This window comes from Platalea leucorodia (assembly GCF_965183815.1).
Source record: "Platalea leucorodia genome assembly, chromosome: 5".
Lineage (NCBI taxonomy): Eukaryota > Metazoa > Chordata > Aves > Pelecaniformes > Threskiornithidae > Platalea > Platalea leucorodia.
Genome location: NC_138827.1, coordinates 48,707,171 through 48,722,522, shown reverse-complemented (window position 1 = coordinate 48,722,522; position 15,352 = coordinate 48,707,171). Strand labels below are relative to the sequence as shown.

Genomic DNA, 15,352 nt, shown 5'->3' with positions numbered 1-15,352 from the left:
GTGGAAGTCTGCCTGGGACTCCTGGGAACGTGCTCTGTAGCTGACCCGTGTGCTTTGCACTATCAGAAGCAGAATTAGCAGGTCTCAAGCTAGTTCAGATCTATGTGCGCGATTCCCCAGTGCCTCCGCTCACGTTGTTGAGGTTGCCAGACTGGGTGATCTAGGATTTGGGGGATGTATCTCACTCAGATACGAGCCAGCTCTGGAATGCAAGCACATCTCTCTAGCAGGTCTGAAGGGAAGCAGACGGGACGTCGGGGAAGGAGCACGTCTCTGAAGGAGAGGCAGCCAGTGAGGCCACAGAACGAGAGAGCAAACAGTCTGGACAATGAGCGCTCTCCAGACACCCGGCACCACTTACAGGTGTGAAAAAGATTGCTGTCTCTCCAGCCACTCATAGTTTTTCCTCTTCTCCAATTGTCTCCTGTGGTCCCTTTCCTTCTGGTCCAAGTGCTGTCCCTGCTGGAAAGCAACTGGGCCCTGTGGCTTCAGGAAGGAGGGAATTTATGTCTTGGCTGATACTGTCTCTTCCATCCAGTCTGCTGGGTTTTGCCAGCTTGTTGCTTTGTCAGCCTGCCATAAACTGAAAACACTGGAACAGATTGTTACGATGAGAAATGAATAGGGATGTGTTGAGGAATTACTCCTTTGGAATAAGGCAAATTGCTACGGATTGCAAAAGGGGACTGACTTGTGCAGAGCATATGTACCATGCTTTTGTTAGCTGTGGGCTCACTTAATTCCCTCCTTGAAGGAGATTGTTCCTGGCTTCTATGAATCCAAAATTCCTTAGGCTACTGTTAGTTGGTATAAGGTGATGTAAGTAAAAGTGCATGGCAGAAGGAGTAATGGCCAACAAAACCAAGGTGCCTAATAGAGAAGCCTGCAGAGTATTGGAGCCTGCAGAATACTGCCGTATTGAAGAAGCTGATGTCAGTCCCAACAGCCAGTGCAGCTGCTAGCATGCCTTTGCTGATGGGGTGACCGAGCACTGGCCAGCCATGCACAGCCACCTCTCATGAATTGCAAGAGCTGGAGGCTTGACAATTAGCGCTGACATCTCTTACTGTTCTCTTCTCTGTGCCTTTATTTCCAGATCCCCAGGAAAACAGTGTATGACCAACTAAATCACATCCTGGTTTCCGATGACCAGCTGCCAGAAAACATTATTCTTGTCAATACTTCTGACTGGCAAGGCCAGGTAAAGGCAGGAGATGTTACCTGAAGCACAGTTCTCCTTCACTGTTCCTCCTCAGGAATGGACAGGCCTTGAGCTCTACCACTAACCAAGTAGGTTCTGCTGCTTGGTTGGAAGAGCAGTGGTGGTGCGTGGGGGCTGGCAGCATACTGAGTGTTCAGTGCCTGCAGATTGGATTTCATTTGACCAGGAGATGCTGTGGATCTTGTAAAGCTTTGCCACCTGAGTCTTTCCGCAGAGGTTTTTTCTCTTCTACAAAATGCCATTCCTTCTGGTTAGCAGCACACTGGGAATGACTAGACCCTTGCACTCTAGAGTCTACTTCTCAACTGTGGTAGACTGGGACAAAGGAAGCAGGGAGGACTGACCTGTGGTTTAGGCACAGGTGGTGAACACAGGAGAAAATATTTCAGGTCAGCTCTGTTGCCTTGCACGCACGCTTGTGATTCCTGACTGCAGGTATGTCACCCCATCTTTTCTGAGTGAGTGATAGTTGTGTTAAGGAGAACCCTGAGCAGTGCTTTCTTATGCTAGCAACATGGGGTGGTTTGTTATGGGTTTGGGACAAATTTTGCTCCTTTCAGAACCTTAGTCTAAGAAAGCAATAAAACATATATGGATGAGGACCAGTAAACATGTGCTGGGTGACTGTTGCCTGTAGAACTTGTGCCAGGCTCGTGAAGTTATATTGTCTGGTTTGGCTTTCTGCTTCTGGAAGAACTAGGGTCTCAATGTCTGAGAGAGCAAAAAGAACAGCTGAGCTAGTGGTTCCAGTTTCTCTATACTTGGACGATAGAGAAACACTTTGTAGAGGTGGACAGAAAGCATTGTAGGTCATCTTCTAGTAGTTTTAGCAGTTTGTGCGTGCAGTATCAGAGGACATGAAGATAGCATTGGCTGGGGCGTATAGATTAGTGGTGCAGAATTTGAAAGTGTGAGATAATTGCTGAGTCTCATCAATATTTTGTCCCTGTATACCCGAGGTGTGTGTTAACTCGTTTCCCATTAGCTGCATGGAGGGCAGGCAGTCCCTCGTGAGGAACATATGTGTTGCTAGTACCCTTCCCTTTTTTTTAGTGCTTGAGGGTGGGCAGAACATTGCATTCGTTTAAGTCCTTTTGAAATCAGAGGGAGATGCAACTGCAGTTTCAGAAGCAGGCGAGTAGACAGCATCTGCTCTTACCCAGTGCTGTCTGCTAGATGAAGGGCCTTCTGCTGCTCTCTGCAGCCATAAAAACCCTGCTGTTCTAGAATTGTTGTTGCTGTGTTTTGAATATAGTGTTGGTGTTTGTCAAGAAGGTGCAACGCTTCCATTTTTCTAGAGGAAGAGTTTTCCTTTGGCTGATGCACAAGGATGAGGTATTTGGGAAATGGCCATATCACTTATAAATTGGACACGGGGAGAGTGCCCACACTTGGGTGTGAGAATACCTAGGAGGCTGGGGGATGCAGATTTTCTTCTCGTGACAAGATGTACCAAAAAAAGAACTATAAAATGTTCTGTTCTCTCCTCAGTACCTATCAGATGTCTTGCAAAAGCATACCTTGCCAGTGGTCTGCACATGCTCCTCAGCTGATATTCAGGCAGCTTTCAGCACTATTGTCTCCAGGATACAGAGATAGTAAGTTCTCACCTTGCTTGTGTTGTTTGTTGAATCTCAGCTCTAAAAGCCTCTCAGCTCCTGTGCCCCAGTGCCCAGAGAGTTTTCCATCCCATACCTGAGAAATACTTCTCCCTTCCAATACTTCTCTCCAATCTACTCTCCCTGAAGTCAGAGTTGTGTGGCTCTTCAGCACTCGCCAGCCCTGCAAAGTTGTTGCTGTTCTGCTATGTGTATGAGGATGCAAGTCTCCTTTCATCGACACCAGTGATTTTAAAAGATTGTGCTTTGGAGGCTGCCTCATAGGTCAGATCTAATAACCAGTAAAGCATGCAAAGCTAATAGGTAGGTTTTTAAATAGTTCTTGCTCCTCCCCCCCCCCCCCCCCCCCAAGTAATTCCCAGATTAATTCCTCAAGGCATTCCCTAGATACCTACTGAGGGCTGTGGGTACCTGAGTATGTTCTCTGACACAGCAGTTAGTTGTAATAGGCACATCCTAACCTAGATAGTTAAGTCCAGCCCTTTAGATTATCAAAATGTGTGAAAGAAGCAGCAAGGACACCAATTAAGAAAGTACTGAACAATGTTGCATTTTATTAATAATATTTTAAGCTGCTGATAATCATTGTGATATTGCCTTGTGTATTGAACGAGCTCTCTTCTGCTGTGGTTGTTATTAACCAATTTTTTTTTTTACTTGTTCTGAAATAGCTGGTTGGAAGCACGATTATGAATATGTTTCCTCTTTTTCTGTCTAGCTGTAACTGCAATTCACAGCCTCCAAACCCAATTAAAATTGCAGTGGCCGGAGCCCAGAATTACCTCAGTGCTGTATTGAGGCTCTTTGTAGAGCAGCTGTCTCACAAAACCCCAGACTGGCTCGGCTACATGAGATTTTTGATCATCCCTCTAGGTAAATAAGGAACAGTTTTTCTTCACAGAAAGATGAACGGGTTAAATGTGATGTATTCCCTCAGGAGAAACCCTCCTGGAAGCTTTGGCTAGGTATATGGCTGTTAAATGAGGCAAACGTCATGCTTTCATAGTATTGTGTAATGCTTGTGTTGCTGCTCTTGCGTGAGTGAATTTCATCTTTACATTCTTGATGCCAAAGTCTGCTTGTAAACCTTTCGTTTTAAGCAAGGGGTTGAGTACTTCCTCCCCATACAGGGAGACTCTTATATGTCTTTTTATCATGGTACAATGAATGCATAGAATAATGTTCTGGAAGCCCTTTCCCTGGCTGAAATCTTAAATTCATTGGGCACCATGTTTCCCAAAGTGATAACTGTTCTGGCTTCTCTGAGGCTGACACAGAAAATGTTTATGGAGGAGGGGGGACTGAAAATATTTTAAAGGCTCTGAAACTGCTGAGAGTTTAAATTATTCAAATTACATGTATCTTTTGACCTTTCCTTTATGTGCTATTCTCCTCGGGTTTTTCCCCTCGGTTTCCCAGCACTTTATCTCTACCCTTCCAGCAGCTCAACAAGCCCGCCTGGCTGGAAAGTTATCCAGCTTGGATCGCTTGTGTTGAGGGAAGTAGAGTGGACTGATAATAACGTTAGGGGTCTTGTTGTAGTCAGAAATGTGAGGAATGTTGTAGCGGTGAGGCCTGGGATGCTTGTGGGCAGGGGCATCTGGGCAATGTTGGTGTTGTAAGAGTGTCATGCCAGAAGCTGGTCTAGTCCGAGGCTTGGCTTGTGTGAACAGGGCACTTAGGTGATGTAGGCAACAGAAAACTTGAAAAGCACTTTTTCTCGGTATTTTCCGAGGTTTGGGACCAGCTGATGGCAGTTGCTGTGGGAGTCAGAAGCTGCTGCCTGACACCATGAACAGTGGGGTTAGGCTGTCAAATCAGTTGTGGGATTTGCAGAAGGCAAAGGAAAAAGGCAGACGAAGAGAGCTGGATCCTTCTGCAAGGCAGGCATTTAGTTTCCAAAGTGGTTGGCAGGAAGAGGAGAGAGAGCCCTTTAGGGGGAAAAACCAAAAAAAATTATTTCTGCAAGGTTAAATGTTCTTTGAATGACAGTCTGTGTGACTGAGGACTTTGGTCCTCACATGCTGACTGTCTCCTGGCCTCAAAAGAAGAGTTTTCTGTCCTGCAGTCTTTAATGATCTGAAAATATTCTCTCTTTGAAAGTGAAACACAAGATTTAGCTAGTGTGGTTTTGGGTTGGTTTTTTAATCTTAAAACTTTCTCTGGTATTGGAAAAAAAAAAAAAAGAACAAAGCACTTTGATAATGGAACTGCTTCAGAACTGTGAACACTTCTTAAATGTACTTTAAATATAGAAACTTCTCTAACAGGGCCTTTCCCATAGAAATCTACAGTATTTCCTGATTGGATCAAGCGCTTATTTCTGAGCAGCTGTCTGGCAGTTCATTAACATGATTGAGGAGGAACCTCTTTTTTCTGACAATTGAAAAGGCACCAAAGACAGAATGGTGACCATGCCATAAACATCTTAAAGGAAAAGACTTTCTGCTGTTAGCAGCACCTTCGAAGTAGGAATGGTGGAGTTTTTTCTAAGATGGTTTTACCTTCTTAGTCCACAACTACGCACTGCAATGACAGAAGAGTCAACCTACAGCAATTTGTTAACAATGAGAAATGCTTAGTGTTTGTAAGCATCCCTGCTGGGAGATTCAGTCCTGCTTCGTGCTTCTGATTCTGTGGCTGAGAGACTCCTTTGATATCCAAACCAGTGTATAAACAACTGAAAAGGGGCAAATAAAATACAAAAAAAGGTTGGGGGTTATTTTGGCTGTTTGGGTTTTTTTAGCATTTTATTTAGCTCCCATGGATAGAACTTCTTGGGAGACTTTGTGTTTAGTACTTGTTTCCAACTACATCTGCCACGTGCGATGTGTTTTCCCAGTACGTGGGAAAGCTTCTCCAGTGCATGGTGCAGAGCTGCTCCACGTGCACTGTTGAAAACTCCACTGCAAAAGAAATGACGGGTCTGAAAGTTGCCATGATCAGGAGGGTCCAGGAAAGAACTTAGGCCCCAGTCCCTAGTGACACCAAGGGGAGCACAGAGAGACCTTCTGCTTGAACCTTTCCTGGAAGTCTGGAAATTAGCACTGGTTTGGAGGACTGAGAAAAGGCAGTGGTTTTTTTTTCCACCATGAGCTTTACTGGAGAACGGTGAGTCTAGTTCAGCAACTGGGGTCTTCTTGGAACGGGTTATCAGGTTACCAGCTGATGACTCAACTGTTGCAATCTCTGGAAGTGTGGCTTGATGTGAGAATTCAGTATGCAGGAAGGATAAAAATAAGCTGATTACGAGGAATTCTGAGGCTACTTCATGGCTGATTGTAAATGTACAGGACTCATGCTGAGCGTGACTGAAATGTGGTGACTGAAAAGTGCAGTCCTGGCACACCTTTTCTCCTGTGTTGAAAGACTGGAGAGGTAGTTGGAAGAGAGGGTTGTCTGGTTTGGGGACACATGTGGCCTAAAATGAAGGCGGCAAATTCTTACCACCTCCCCAGGGCAGAGTTTGTCACTTAAATGCCTTCCCTCTCCTGCTCAGTGTAAGTATGAAGTCAGGTCTCCACCCAGGGCTGCAAGCTGGAGGCTGGACACACAAACTTTCTGCAAGGAGGTCTTTCCATGCTCCTGGAGGAGCCATAAGGTTTAGCTAGAGCAAGCAGGGACCTGATGGATATGCCGACGTTCACTGGGGACTGTAATCCTTGGACTCTGCCTTCTGTCTTTAATTACAGCGTATTTATTGAACTTACAGCCCTTCTCCACCAATTAAACAAGCCTCCCTGGGTTGTTTTTCCTGGCTGGGGACAATTGCCTCTTCTCAGTATTGCAAAAGAGCCGCGGTGTGCGAATGGTGTTTGGAGGAAGGGGTCCGACTCCTCTTGGCAGAGGTGACCTGGCCGCGGTGCGTGCGGTGCAGCCTGTGGGCAGGAAGGGCTGCTGGGAAGGCCACTTGTAAAACTGAGAGACTGAGATGGAGAGCCGTAGGGCCTCTGTGTCTTCCAAATCATTTATTTCCTCAGCAGTTTCCCAGTCCTGTTTTCTTTGGCCTTTTAAAATCGAATTTGGTGGGGGGGGAAGGGGGAGGTGTCACTGAAAGATATCAGTGGTGTTGAAGCAGTCCCTCTGCTGGGAAGTCTATTTGCATGCTCTTGTAGACATAAGCTGGACTAAATTACGTGGTTATAATTGAAGAAATTTATTTCTGGGGTGTCTAGTGTAGTTTTGATTTTGGAATTTAATTCCTTACAGATAAAAACCACACTTGTGTTCAGTGCTGGGAAGAACAACTGTCGTGTTTTCCTTTCTTTCTTAGGCTCTCATCCAGTGGCCAAGTATCTGGGGTCTGTAGATTATAGATACAACAACTTCTTCCAAGATCTAGCCTGGAGAGATCTGTTCAACAAACTTGAAGCACAGACCACTGGTAAGACCATGTGTCTGTGTCTGGCCTGTGTGGGATAAAAGGCTTGAATGAGTAATTTTAGCAAAGGTCAAGTAAATACAAGAGGAAGCAGACAAATGTTTTTGTTCCTCTTTTCTCCTCACTCCACCGCATTCCCTTTTCAGATGCTGACCTTTGTATGTCCTCCACGTGGTGGTTTGCAAACAGTTGTTGGCTCCCAGAGGCACTAGCTGCCTGCCTCTAAGTCACGCTGTTTTTACCTAGCTCTCAGCTTTGTTCTTTGTGGAGGTCTCGCTACCAAGTTTAGTACGTTGCTTTCTTTGGCCCTTCAGAAACTGTCCAGCCTAAAAGATCTGGAAAACTGGAAGCTCTGGGAAGATTATAACTTCTATTAGTTGTGCGTGAGAATGACCTTGACATTTCTGAAGTCTGCTGGTAGAATCTTTCTCATTAAAAAAGAATTTTGTTCTTCACCAGTGTTGTAACATGTGGGAGCTGCCCTAGGTCAGATCAACAAGTTCCTGTTCTGATCTGAGTCTGTTCTAGGCCAGGATAAAGCCTTACTGTGTGTTAAAGCACTAATTTTCTTAAAATATTAATGCTTACGGTTTTTCCATCTGTTGCTTCAAGAACAGAAAGAAACAGGAGAAAGGAGGATTTGCATCTGATATTTAGGGCTACGTGAAGGTTTGAGACTTGACTGAGGAGTGATGCTGTCACGGCAGCATATCCTATACAGAAATTTCACTAGAAGGAAAAAGCTTTGGAGTTTTTGGAACGCCATGAGGGTGGGGAGCTTGCAGTGTGGTTCTCCCATTGGAACTGCAGAGTGCCTGAGGCTCTCAGGATGCTCCTGGAAGTCCTATAGTTGTGAGAGGAGGAGAGAGAGACCTCTTCACAGGTGATTGTTCAGAGCCTTTTGCAGCAGATGGGAACTTGGCTGGACAAGGCCCTGGGCAGCCTGTTCTGAAGATGAAGTTAACTCTGCTTGGAGCAGGACGCTAGACTAGAGATCTCCTAGCGTGCCACCCAACCTACACTTTTCCTTGATTCTAAGCTCGTGGAAGAACAGATGTCTGGAACTGGTTTCTTTTAATTCCTTGCTGCACTTGAAAATGTAGACAAATGTCAATATAGACTCGATTTTTGTGTCTGGGTTAGGAATACTTCATTAGCTGTAGAAATCCAGCTTGAGAGCCATATCTGTTCTTTAGTTGATTGTATGCTGCAGCCATTACTTATTTGGCTGCATGCTGTGAGGAAAATGCAGCCTCACTTTTGTGCAGTCCAGACCTTGTAGATTCTCCATTTTCATCTGTGCAGCGAGAACTGCACAGAAACCCCGTGATGGCATAAGAAGATCTGGCAAAGAATCATAGCACTTCACACTTCACTGTTCAAATACAAAGAGTCTTGGGTTAAAATGCCCATTAAGGTATGGAAGTGCCTGGTGAAGGTCACTTGCGTTCCCTTAATCTCACACTTGAGGCTCTTTGCTTGAAACCAAAGATATATGGAAGGCATTTAGGAAATGTTTTCCTGTCAACTTGAATCAAACACAGTCTCACAGATCTGAAGCATACTTGCTGCTACACACGTGATCTTTGTGCTCTTCCTACCCTTGCATGGCTCTCGGTCTTTTCAGTTAACTCAGCAAGGCCACGCGTTCATTAGGAAATCAGGTAAGTCAAATGCTGGTGTGAGCAGAGCAGCTCGCCAAGGCCCTGGGAGAGGTGGCTAAGCACTTTCTTCAGCAGATACCTACAGTCCAGGTGCGGAAAAGTCTAAAGCTGACTCTAGGCAGGTACGCATTTTCAAAGAAATGCATTTTAACAAATATAAAATAACCGTAATACTTCAGTCAATAATGCTGTGTACAGATGTCTGTGTATCTAGTGTGCCTTCCTAATGCTTTTACCTTGGTGCCCTTGTAGGATGTTTGCTTTTGGTCAGACAGCTTTACAGTGCTCTGGATTAGGCTGCAGAGCTTCTTTTGGAAGATGCAGTCAAATGCAGCTGGCTGGGTACCATCAGCTGCTTGGCTGAGCAAATGGAGGACAGTGCTGGTGATCGTCTGAGAAGTCACTTAAATCATTTTCTCTCTTTGTTCTATCGCAGTTCCAGAAACGCCTGATGTTGTCTCCCGGATAACACAGTATATAGCAGGGGCAAACTGTGCACACCAGTTGCCTATTGCTGAAGCGATGCTGACATACAAGCAGAAAAGGTATGTCACTAACGTAATACTGACTTTCCAAAGTGAGCATCAGGTTGAAAGCAAAGTGCTTTTCTCATCTTGTGTGCCAGCAGTCTTAAAATCACTCCAAATTGCAAACACTGTGGGAGCCTTATGGTAGCCTGCACGCAGTGATGTGTCCCACTTAGATAACAGTGAATGTACAACAGTGTTGTTACTTTAAGTGCAGTGATTTCTTTGAAGATCTGAGAGGTTTGGGGAAGTGGGGACTAGGCAGGATGGGGGATGGACAGATTATATCTGCTTAGGTTCTGGAGATCTTTTACCACAGAAACCTCTCCCGTACCACAGAGACCTTAGGTGTGTAAGACTGGACTGCGGCATTCCCCCCCAAGTATCTTCCATGAGACCTGGCCTTTTTACATTGGTGTTGAGGGAACTGAAACCCTTTCTTTTTGGAGTGTAAATAGCAGAGCTTCTCACAGGAGAGACAAAATCCTTGTTGATTGGCAGTTGCAGGCTACCAGGACTCCTACTGGAGAGGGCTGCCATTCACCAGGTTTTATTTCAACTTATCTTAAGGGATAAGCAGCCTGTAGGAGGGAGGATTGGGGTCTGAAAACAAGATTCAGAACTATGTAGAGCCTCATGTGGCCATGGTCCAGGAAGAAAAGTAACTGTCACTGCAAGGTAGAGATTCATTGTTTCTGAGGCACAGAGGAGAATAATGGACTCCAACTCACATCCCAATAATTTCTGAGAGTAGGACAAACACTCAGCTCATGTGATTTTTCTCGATTAGGGACTAGCAATCTCCTGTGAGGCATGGATTATGTTAATTGTTAATTGCTACCCTTCCCATGTTATATCTGATCTTTCATTTTTGGTCCATTAGCATCCCTCATTGGTGCCTCCTTTGCATAAGAACTGGGAGGGATTAAGGGTGTGGGTAGAGTCACTTTTTTCCCCTCTTTTTGGAAATACTCATTGTATATTGCTTTTCCATTCCCGTGTCTGCTCTACATTACTTTGCAGAAATGATTCAGTAAAATTTAGCCCATTCTTCATGCTCTCCTAGAGAAAATATTTCCAGACCGACTAGTCCATTAAAAAGAGTGCACTCTCTTCATATGTTTGTGAACTTCTGTAATGTTAACCTGATAAAGGTGAAGTTTGGAGAGCCACAGGGTACCTGAAGCTCTTAGCTTCAACGTTTTATTTTGGTTTTGGTGTGAAGACTTACCAATACGGAGTTCAGACACCCCTAGTGCAGTGTGAACCCCTTCTGATGGCTGCCTTGTTCTTTCTCTGCACCCTTCAGTTGCTGGGTTCTGCACTGGTCTCCACTGCCTTCTCCATTTTGTTACAGGTTCTTTTTTGTCAGTAACACACATTTAATCATTTTGAGTTTCTAATGTGCCCAATTTGGTACTTTGTAGAAAAACATCTGAAATGTACTTCAGCAACACATGCGCTTAGCCCTGCCAGCAGTGTGCATGACCACTTTACCAAGCTGGTCTGATCTATTTGGATTTTAGACCCTTTGGATTTGGTGGTGCCATGCCTGAAGCTGTTCATAGGTTTAAATCAGGCTGAAACCCTGCAGAAGGTTACTTGGAAGAGAAATTGCTGAGACTGTGCAGTCTCTTAGTATCTCTTTTGTGTCGCTTTAAAATAACTTCTACTTTCAGCTAAGTACCCTGTAAGCAAACTGGAGAGTGAGTTAGAGGATCAAGCTCTCCCACGGACTGACGGGCAGTTATCTCCCCCTGTGGCTTTCTTTAGAAACGCAGCTCTCTGTCATTGGCAGCAACTTAGGGGAGGGTATTGTGAAAAACAACACAGAAATTGTGTTTCCATTAGCACTGTCTAAATGAATACATCACTTTGTTGTAAGTATAATAACATATTTATCTTTTTCTTTGGTTGCTTTCTGAAAAGGAAAAAGAGCTTTCATTTTGATTTTACCATAAGGTATCAGTTCCTTTTAGGTTCCCTCTCCCGTGTCCTATCTCTTTTCCCCCATGAACTGGTCTTTTATGCCTTGTTTAACAGTTCCTGCAGGTCTGGGGTGCACAGTTTGTGCTTTAGGTTAAATTCTGCTCGCTGCTTTGAAACTATGGCATCTGCTGGCAGAACGCATTGTTGAAAATGACTGCTCTGCCTTTGGACCACACATATGGGTTCCCAGGATGTAGACTGAATGGGAATGAAGAGGTTATTGAGAGAGTAGCTTTGAGCAGTAAAACAAAGAGAAGGTAGGGTTTTTTCTTCCCTTCTTCCTAGCTATCAGAGGATATAGTGTAGTTCCAAAAGGATGAGGACTGAGCAAAGCCTTTGCAGTTCCCATCCGTTGGAACTGCAGTGGTGTAGGTGGCACTCAGTGGCTCAGGGTGGGTGGGGTTTAGCTGTGCAGTGTCCGAGTGCAGACCACCAAATCTTCTCTCTGTAATCAAAAAATTGAGGACAAGTCTCTTACTGGCAGCCTATCCCAAACATATGGACTTCTCTGAGCTTAAGAAAGAGGAGACAGATGTATGCTAGCAGTGGAGTTGTGCTCTCTGAGCTACCTCCAAGACCCTGATGTTCTGCAGGATCCCCTGCTTTGAATCGTATGATTATTGGACATTGTTATTTTGTCCTCAGTTCACAAAGTTACTGCAACTACCTCTCCCTCAAGGCCAGACGTGAGTGGCTTCTCCAAGGCCAGCTTTCAAGGCAGTGGTCCGTGTAGAAACAGCAGCGCTACCTGCAAATTCATTGCAAGACAAATCTCCCAGTATCCTAGCATTTGCTCTGTTAAACAAGCCCTAGTGTTCCAAGGAAAGGCAAGCCGGTCTTTAGGACGTAGCTGTATGTGATGAGCTGCTTTATGACTTTATTGCCAGCTATCCCTATTTTGACTTAGCTCCTCTCTCCTTCCTGTCCCCTTGTTCTGTTTGTCATGGCGAAAGGTTGGCGCATGTACTGCCTGTGATGGACTGCAATGGTGCGAAAGCTTTGTCCCATTCATTTGGAGCATCTGCTGACCTTACCTGAAGTCAAGGGGGCTGGCAATGAGGAAGGGGTTCGGGAGGAAATGAATTGCTATTTCAGCTCCTCTGCGTTACACTGGGTGACTGACTGTGAGCACTGGGAGAATTACTGGTTACTGAATTGTCAAGAAACACTGCAGTCCAGGCAACATTTGGGGAGCTGAGACCATGGTGGCAGAGGTGGGCCTCTCACTAGGAGGGGTGTATCATTGATGTTGGTATTTCTCTGCATTGCTTCTGAACGAAACCCTGCAGTATTTGAGATCTGAGACTTGACAGGCACTCATTCCCAGTGTAGCTGGATTGCTGATCAGTTCTGTGAACCTAGGCTGGTGTCACCCACTGTAATTCAGTGTCCAACACAGCTCATGCCATGTGGCTTCTGGATAGCCCTTGCACGAATCTGGGGAGCAGCTTGGCTGTTCGAAATAAAAGCATTGCTTGCTTGTCAGGGCAAGGGCTGGGTCATTTCCTACCTAGTTACACATTTACCAAAAGCTCTTCACTCTCGTGCGTTGTAGACTACTTCCCCAACTCTTGCTCCCTGGAGCACAAGTGCCTTGGGTGGAGGGTCCTTGGGCAATAGGAAGCAGGGGTAACACTATTTTCTGCCTACTGCGTGTTTCTGAGGCGCTGCAGGGCAGTGGCTAGGCAGAGTCCAGGTCATTTCTCTGTGTGCTGCTTCTAAAACACACCCTGCAGCGATTGCTGAACATGAACACAGGTGGTGAAGGTGGACCCGGTCCCTCCTCTGGCTCAGCAGTGCCCATGTCACCTGCCTGGCTGCTGCATGAACCTCCTTGGGCAGCTGGTGGAAACGTAACAGGAGTTTACTTGTGCCCCTTGCCTGGCAGAGCAGTGCAGCAGAGGAGAGTCAAGGCTCAAGAAATGCTGGATGTCCTGTTGAGTATGTCCAGCCTGCTGTAGCAATATGAAGGGTGCTGGACAGGAGCTTCATGGGGAAGCAGAGAGGCGACTCATCTGATGTGTTGTGAGGACCTGGAGTCGCTTTATCCCTTTGTTCGGTTTGACCACTGGAGACTTGGTGGAACAGGGACAGTGTTTAGCCAGCAGACAGCTATCGTTGCCCAGTGGGAAGGACAGATGCTTCATACCAAAGATGAACCTTGAGAGTTGTTGGGAGTGCCTGGCCTGAAATGGCTTAGAGTCCTGCTAGTCCTTCGCTGATAGAAGTCCTCTCTTTACTGTTGCCCCCTTGCAGGACTTGCCTGGAATAAAGGTAGTACCTGAGACCCTCCTGAGACCTCCCAAAGGTGTTTGGCTTAATTTGAATCTGGTTTGGGTTGCTTAAATTTTAAAGGAAATCTTACTGAAAGGCTAAGTACTTTGCCCCAGAAGTGACAGAGATTATTCCTTCCCTTTGTCAGGTGGGTAACTCCTGGTGATGTGGCTGCTTCTCCTTTCTAAGAGTCCTAAAACATATAAATCTGGCTATATGTCTTTATTCAATCTGAATTAATTTTTTGGAGTAGGGAGGAAGCCTGCAAGTCCGTTTCTGGACAGTTTACCTTTGAAGGACTGATTGCAGGTGGATGGATTTTGCCCAAGCAAAAATAGTAATTAGGCAACTCCCCATTCCAGATAAAGATTTTCTTTCTAGCCTCTTTGCATAGGTCTGTTTTTTGTTTTCCCCCAGAATTTGTGTGTGGTTTCTGGGTTTGGTTCTGCCCCCCCCCCAATTATAGAGGTGATGCATTTTTAACACTGTTAAAAATCACAAACCAGGGTCAGGTCTGGCTTTAAATTATACCTGAGATACCAGGGCCTTCAGAAGCCCTATGGATAAAACGAATACCTTGGACATTGCTGTGGGGGTAAAACCTCTGCAGCCTGGGAATCTGTGCAGTCTCGGTAATAAGGGGGAGCTGCCTTTCCAGGGACAGGGGATATTTTAGTTGTAGAGCTGTGGTAGGAGGAATAGAAGAGACCATTACCAAGGTGAAAGGATTCTGGATTAATATTTTGGGATCCCAAAGGACAAGAATCGGGAAAGAGCATGAAAGAGCAAGTGGAGAACAAGCACGGTCATCTCACCTTGCCATTCATCCACATGAAGAGCAGCTGTTTTGATAAGCTGCATTTTCAGAGGCACATGTGCAAGATCAGAGTTCCCAAGAGGACATGTGGCAGGACTAGCCGAGCTGAAATCCATCTGGATTGCTTCAGGAACAGCCTGTGCATCACTGTAAGCTGTGATAAATGGTGACTGAAGCAAATGATTTATTTCAGAATTGCCCCTGAGCTCTCCTCAGTGGGAGTCTCAGCTCCCAGGGGGAACAAGAATGAGTTTTCTGCTGGAATTGGGCATAGATTGTTTTTTTGAGAGCTCGGAGCAAAGCCATCCAGTAGCTGAGAGATGACTAGGCGACTATTGTGCTTCCTTCACTTGGTCAGCGGGACTCGCTTCTGCCTGCTTCTCAGCCCATGGAGCTGAAGAAATGAGAAGAAAGCTGAGCCTCTGTTCTGTGCTTCTCCCAACAGTTCTGTGGGTTTCTTGTTTTCCTTTGCAAAACTGGAGCTGGAAATGTCATGTTCGTGGGAGATTTATTTGCTGGGGAGCCTGCAGCCGTGTTTGGAAAGATGTGACCTTTCTGGCTTCCAACACAGAATCAGGGACTCGGTCATTTTGTCGTGTGCTTTGGGGAAAGAACGAAGGTGCAGTGCCTGAGGTTGTGAGGTAGGAAGGGAGCAAAGCCTCTGGCTTTGCCTTAGAAATGAGTAAGCAGAGCTGAGCCAAAGTGAGAGGCTATTTTCAAAAGCACGCTCTGCTTTGGACTGAGAGGGAGCTCTGGCTGAATTGTGTTTGCTGCAGTTCTATGCCATTCTTTCCATAGGGCTTAGAGGAAACTGTCCAGCCCATGCTAATCACACAGCGGTTGGCAACCTTTGTGCATT

General features: G+C 45.6%; 1 protein-coding gene across 10 annotated transcripts in view; it reads left to right on the top strand.

Annotated features, from left to right (window-relative positions):
- The window catches only part of PACS2 (phosphofurin acidic cluster sorting protein 2), an 83,548-nt gene that overhangs the window by 49,538 nt on the left and 18,658 nt on the right, over positions 1–15,352 (top strand). For 8 of the 10 annotated variants that reach the window (XM_082313461.1, XM_082313457.1, XM_082313454.1 and 5 more), the window contains 6 exons: positions 228–363; positions 1,097–1,201; positions 2,714–2,820; positions 3,560–3,714; positions 7,115–7,225; positions 9,323–9,431. In XM_082313461.1, coding sequence (XP_082169587.1) covers positions 228–363; positions 1,097–1,201; positions 2,714–2,820; positions 3,560–3,714; positions 7,115–7,225; positions 9,323–9,431 — 723 coding nt within the window. The remainder of the gene's footprint in view (positions 1–227; positions 364–1,096; positions 1,202–2,713; positions 2,821–3,559; positions 3,715–7,114; positions 7,226–9,322; positions 9,432–15,352) is intronic. The other 2 variants (XM_082313458.1, XM_082313456.1) reach the window with 1 other exon arrangement.